Genomic DNA, 6,963 nt, shown 5'->3' with positions numbered 1-6,963 from the left:
GCGAACACCTCATAGCATCAGCATCTGGTTAAGCTAACTCAGAACACAACTGTTATGCACATGTTACATGAGGTACCTGCATTTAGCAGCAGGAAGCCTTTGAGTCTGTCCTCATGTCCCACCTAGGGCACTGGCCTGCAGAGCTGAGGTCAAGACTAGCAAACTCATTGCTTGTACCGTGGAGCAAGAAGCCCACAGACACACACTTCAGACCCTGAGCTGCACTCCACACTCAGAAGTGCAGCTACACAGTGTCAGGGCTTCATGATTTATTATTTTGTGATCATCTCCTCAAAGTCACATCTGATGACGCTGGAGATTCAAGAATTACCTATAAATGCATATGTAAATGCACACACAACATGTACCATCATCTAAGCATTTGATTAACCATATAACCATAACTTCCAGAGCTGCTTCTAGGACAAGCTAAATGCAAACATGTTGTGGCTGTTCTTTATTTCTATGTCGTAGAAGGGTACAACATCAAACAGCACATCCAACAACTATTAAAGTGATTTATAAACTTCCAGCATGAGATTGTTCATATAATCATTGCTATCCTGTTGTGGGCATCAGAATCTGGCTGTTACTTGGTAACTAGCAAATGTTCCTCAACTTTTTTCTGGCTAGTGCATGTCTGTTGAATGGTTATTTTTCAGAAAATATTTATCATGTAAAATATTCATTTTGAAGCATAGTGAGGATGTATATGTAATTCACCAGAGTACTGCAGTACTGCACCACATCTGACTGAATCAACTTTAATGAGTGATTTCTAACAAGAATTCCTGCTGTGAATTGCAGAAAAATTAGAACAGTATCAGGTCCCCACAGGCCTATTCTTCACCTCACAGATCTGCTATTCCAGATATTAAGCCCTAGAAATGCTACTGCTTCACTGTAAAAAAAACCTTGAAAATAACCTCATCAACCCTAACTAATATATGACAAGAGGAAAATACTGCTGTAAGCAAGAAACTTTATGTATAAGATGAGTTTGTGTTAGACACACAAATCACATACATAGGTACCAGACCCACAGTTAATAATATACTTGTGTCTCCTTGTTTAAGGGAGAAGGGCACTAGCACTGAGGATTACAAAAGAGGAACAAACAAAAGTATCGTTCTTTGTACAAAAATGGACAAGAATAACAGGGATATGACCTCAAGCACTGAGGACTAGTAAGAAGTATGAGGGGGGCATTTCTCCCCCAGCAATATTGTTACATCCATCTCAGTCATACAGTATGAAAGAGGACTTGATCTCCAAAACCCCCAGGTCCCAGACCTTTGCCTTTCCCCCACACCTTTCTTCCAGGCCTCAGATATGCTGAAGGGTCAGGAGAATGCCACGTACAGCAGCAAAGGCAGGTGTTTTCTTCTCACCAGCCTAGTGGAAAAAACAGTATGATGTTAACACAGCCGGAGGCTATACGCACTATTTTGTGCAGCCCCCTCTTTGTGGGGAAATTCATTTAAAGATGAAAGCGTGGAACTGGCTCCACATCAGCTGTGCAGAGCAGGTCATCAGGGATCACAGGCAACTCAAAGAGTATGTACTGAAGTACAGGGGTTTTAAAAAAGCAGCCTTACCCCATCCCCTCTGAGGGCCAAGCTCTTTATTCTCCTAAAAAGGAGGAGATGCTTCCTCTTAAGGAAACTGTGTAAGGACACAATAACCATTTTCTTTTTCTTAGCCCCCTTTCACAGGTCTGCTTGCAGCAAGACATGAGCAGGTGCTCTTATCAAAGAAGCTATCAAAGAAGCTCCTGCTTCTTTGGCTACTTGTGTGGCATATTCTATTTTTGTTTAAAAAGTGTCTTTTTACACTTTGTGATTATTTGCATAGCTGCTGATCACTCATATTCACTTCTTTCGTGGACCTACTCCCACCTCACCCCTCTGCCCTCAGACTGTGCGGCATACTCCGGTGAATACCAAAGTAATCTGTTTTTATCCTGTACAGCCACTGTATAAAGTGCGCTCTTATCACCTTGCTATTTGTATGCTGCGGATGCAAATGCACTGCAGTCATTGCTAAGTTTATTAGCAGACCTGTTCCCGCAGCTAATAGCAGAAGACAAAGCTGTAAAGAGTCACTCTGAGATGCATGGTGTCACCAACACAGCGCAACAACACGACTGTGGCTCTGTGAACAGCAATCTGCTTCCCCCCACCTTTGGGAACAATAACCTGGTCCAGTCCTTTTTGCTGGCGGAGGCTATTTTCTACTCTCTGCTGCCATTAATGCATGTGCCAGTGTATTGTGGAGGCAGAACCAATATTCCTCCCACCTCTCGCAACCCCAGAGTCCCACTCAGCCAGGCATCCGGCAGCTCCGGGGCATCTGACCTCTCCTCCTTTCTGCAACCAGACAGCGTGGGCAAGTTTTGTTACACTCCCTTATGCCCCCATGCCGACACACAGAAAGACACTCCAGGCTCTGATGGGGATACCTAGCTCCCACCGATGCTATATACATTTTAAGGCAGTGTATGTAAAAGAATCAAAGGCTCGTTTCAAGAAGGGAGGAAGGGAGGGGAGTTATTGCTATGAAAACAATTTTGTGCTTGCAGGGAAAATACTTTGGATGTAAGAACTTCAAAGTAGGACAAGAGTGATAAGAAACAGATCTCAATCAGAGATTAATTTCCTGTTTTCTATTCAAAACAGTCCTGTGTCACAACCAAAGCAGTATTTTCACACTAACATGGCCAGAGAGATTTTATCTTAAACACTTACCTCTTGCTACAAGCAGAAAATGAAGAAATAACACCACACCAAATCTTTTTTCTACATAAGATTTTAAGAYGTGCTCTCTTTTTCCTGTTCTAGTAGCTAAACTGCCGGATAAATTCCTACTATCCGCTACCATGATTATTGAAACATCTTTCTCTTGGGCTCCCCGGTGCCACTTAATCTATAACGCAGGTCCTAAAACTGCTCTCCTGGGCTATCAGCCTGACCTTGTCAGTCTGTTCCCGGCTTCCTCCTTCATTACATCTAGTTCAGTACTGGTATTCTACCTGCCAGGTCAAGCGAGAGCCAGCTCCTCTCGAGGAATTCAGCTTCTTACTTCATCTCGCCCTCCGCACTGCGCTGCTGGGGTGCTAACCTCATGCTACAGTTTTCCTGCCGCTGCCCTCGCTTTCTGTCAAACCATCTCTGACACATATGTTGTCTGGTAAAACCAGGCAGTTTTTTTTTTTTCATGAAATCTCTCCTGAATTCCCATTGCTATTCAGCACCTGAAACTTCTGGATGTGTATTTTTGTTAACAAAATACACGCACATATCCTGAAACCAAATTTCTGTTCTTTTGGTTGTTAGGCTGAGCAGCCAGGCAGAATTTCTCTTGTACTCTGCTCCATTTCTCCCCTTTTTTACATTATGTTTTGATCTAATTAATAACCTCTTGAAAGCAGGGATCAAATCTTCTATTTACATTTTAAGGCCTCTTCCCCCCAGCATATGCTTTTCTACTGTTAAAAATGGCAAATAATCATAATTGTTATTCATTTATGCAGCAGCTCTTAGCTTTACGGAGTTTGACCTGAACCACTAAATTTATCTTTCTGGAGACAATGAAGAAGCAGTCAAATGTCACTGAATAATGAAATGCAATGGACTACAATTATTGAGACCTTCCACAGAGTTTCTTTTTACTTTCTTTGTTCATTTAATACCTCCAGCTCTCATCTCAGCATCTGGCCTACAAAACTGAAACTAGGATAAAAATTCTCCATTGCAGTACCCAATTTAACTAATTTTTCAATTGTGGAATGTATGAAGAATAATAGACACACACCTCCTTTTGCTTAATTTCTTGGTATTGACATTCAAAGTAGAATACAGTGAATCCTTTAACAGTTTGCCTCCAGAAAAGAAATTTTGAAAGCAAAAAAAAGAAGAGTCTCCCCACCCTCCTTAAAATGGTTCTATCCTGGAGTACTGTTGTTATCAGAGAGGAACAGTAAGGAAATCTTCAGGGAAATGACTGTATCTAGTCCCTCTATGTTGACTTCAAAATGCAAACATAAGAACCTGCATATTTACAGAGCACTTGCAACTTAAAAAAAAAGACTTGTCAACACCTAATGCATCATCAGGGCAAATTCCTGAATGGTATGTGGCTTGCAAGCAGTTCGGCAGTACCTGCTGCTAGCCTTTGCAATGAGAGCAGGGCTACATAAGGCCCAGGGGCTGTTGGTAAGTCGAAGTCCCTTGGCTAAAGGAGAAAACAAACTGACAGGAGTTTCTGTGGCCAGTTTCACCAGGTAATCGTCTCTTCATAACTGATCCTGAAGTTGCTGAGCTCCCCAGGGATAAACGACAAAGAGAAACCAAGCAGGAAACCCTTAAGTCATTGAAATGCATTACAAAACTACTGTGGATTTTCAAGGGCCTGGAGAGAGCCACTGGGAAGCATTTTGATCTTTTCAGAAATCTGCTGTAGCTTCTGCCTTATTCAGCTCTTCACCTTGGGGGACGTCTGTCATCTCCCTCGTCTTCCCAATACCCTTCTCCCTCTGCTTGTGTCAAGCACTCAGAAAGGAGAGATGCAGAGAGCAGCCCCGCGGGGGACTGGTCATTGCTAACCACTGCTATTTAACAGGGCTGGGGACAAGGTTGCAGGAATGCCCTACTTGCAACAACCCACCCTCATCTGATCTGGGATGAAGCCAAGGTTTCAGCCCATCAGGTTTAATCTTTGGGACAGGAGATCAGGCTCCTTAAGCTCCTCTGGGAATTGGCCAAAATGTTTTCTGTCATTTAGAGCTCTGAGAAAGTAATCCCAAACAAAATATGGAATCAGATTTTAAATGAAATGCCAATGATCAATTCCATGCAGATCTTCAGTTTATCTGTCTTTTCTACAAGGATACATTGTTACATATAATAAATGAGCCTCATGCACAGACAAATTGCATAAAACACCTATGGCATTTGAAGTGTTCATGTTCAGCTAAGGTTATCTAAGGACATGTTCAAACACGCAGATGGATGAATAACTAAAATACCCTATTATGCTAGAACTTACTGTTCAAAAAATCATCCTATGTTCAAATTATCCCTTAAGCCATTTTATATCCATTAAATCACTACTGTAGTATATGTAAAAGCATAAGATGAGCATAACAAATTAAGGAAGTTAAAACACGTGAAGCATCACGTAACTTCACTTTTTGAACCTGCACATCTGTGTAAGCATGCAGCAGCGTGAACTTTTATTGAGTTTCTTTGACATTTTTGTTGCTTCATCCCCCAAATCTCATGTACAAATGCAGGTTCAAGACCTGAAAGGCTTTGTTCGTGCTTTCTGCAGCTGATTCTGTAACTGTACCTTTTTGGAATACCTACTGCTACAATCCAATATATAAATAGTTAACTGTACTACATATATTTTTCCATAGAGGTGCATTGGAAGTCAGTAGAGGTAGGAAACACAAGATAAAAATTACAAAGCTACTTTCTTTGAAAAGAAATCAATCAACATGGTGAAGACCTATACAGATCTTCTCCATGGTGAGAATTTAAAAAGGCTCCAGAAATTAAACGACCAGTTACACAGCCCTTCTATTGATATCAGTATTGCTTCTGGGCTATTACTCACCCAAAGTACCCAGTGCAAACATCAGCTTGGCACACTTAAAAGAATATGCCACATTCTGCTTGCTCTATGCACAGAGGTGAACTCAATGAGATTGCTTCCATGCATTAGGCAGGAAAGATTTACTCCCAAGTTCCTTATTACCCTGGCAAACTATCATTATAAAACAAGTTGCCAGTTCTGCAAGCATTTAAACACTGCATTTAATTGGGCTGCTTATATAAGCAAGGACGTGTATTTGCTTAAACACTGGCCAGAACACATTCTAAGTAATATGCACCACAGCTGGAATCTTCACATAAAGTCATGCTTTAAGGAGGCAAGACACTCCTTACTAAAAGTCTTCTCTCACTGCTGCAGCAGTAATGGTGTGGTTGAGGGCTACACACCCACGGGTTATAAACCTGTGTTTCCATACAACTCCTTTCTACTTCCTTGTCATGAGATTGCTGGCTAATGATAGGGCAACAAGAAGCTCTGGCCTTTCTGGTTTTAACGGACCCAGCAAACCCACAAGCATTTACATGTTGTATATATGGCTATCTGGCACAGAATATGCTGCAGTTAACGCTCCTTGCAGTTCAGTAGGGGGAGAAAAACCTATCAGCCTTTCAGAAAGAATGATCTGAGATGCTTCCACAACTGTTTGCCAAATAGCGCAGACAATTTCCCACCATTAACCATTAGAAAGAGCAGCTCCGTTCTGAATATTTATTTCAGAAGGACAGCATGTCCCTCACAAAATTCAAAATAGCCTTTCTTATTCCTGCACAGCAACATCGTATGTAACGTGCTTCCAATGTTAGCACCAATCCCTGTATACTGACATAGAAAGGGCATTTTGTTCCCAGACCATGAGTAAATGACAAAAATATTGAAGGAAGCAGACCAAAACAGATGGTGGTCAACAGAAAGAAAAGATGAAGATAAAAGATTTTTATGTATCGAGTCTAAGACTGCTCTGTAGACTGCTCTCAGACTTCAACTGTACCCAAGTCAAAGTTTGCTGTGGGTGAACATAAAATAGGCAAGCAGACTCAGAACTTAAGACTTGAGAAGAGACTCCCTCACAACCTTGGCAAGTGGAGTACTTCCACTACAATCAAGTTCCCACACATTCAACTTGGGGGAGATATCAACAGCCCCTGCAAATGATTCCTAACTGCTTTTTTTTTTTCCAGGATAGTCAGAACCCATTTGCTGGATAAGGGTTAAATAATCCAGGTTAATACAACATTAACAGTCAGCACTTGGCAACATCTGTGAAAACGGCTCTAGTACAGAGTTCCTGAAGGGCATTTGTAGGAGAAGTCAAATGCACAATGTTCATATGTAAAATATTAAGAA

General features: G+C 41.5%; 1 protein-coding gene across 1 annotated transcript in view; it reads right to left on the bottom strand.

The window, feature by feature from the left end:
- Positions 1-365: 365 nt before the first annotated feature.
- LYRM7 (LYR motif containing 7) overlaps positions 366-6,963 on the bottom strand; it is a 31,228-nt gene continuing 24,630 nt past the window's right edge. Inside the window, exon 6 of the mRNA XM_026081954.1 lies at positions 366-1,395. Coding sequence (XP_025937739.1) covers positions 1,388-1,395 — 8 coding nt within the window. The 3' untranslated portion in view covers positions 366-1,387. The remainder of the gene's footprint in view (positions 1,396-6,963) is intronic.

This window comes from Apteryx rowi, unplaced genomic scaffold, assembly GCF_003343035.1.
Source record: "Apteryx rowi isolate R43461 unplaced genomic scaffold, aptRow1 scaffold_563, whole genome shotgun sequence".
NCBI lineage: Eukaryota > Metazoa > Chordata > Aves > Apterygiformes > Apterygidae > Apteryx > Apteryx rowi.
Note: the sequence above shows the minus strand (reverse complement) of the source record. Positions and strands in the feature narration are given on the sequence as shown.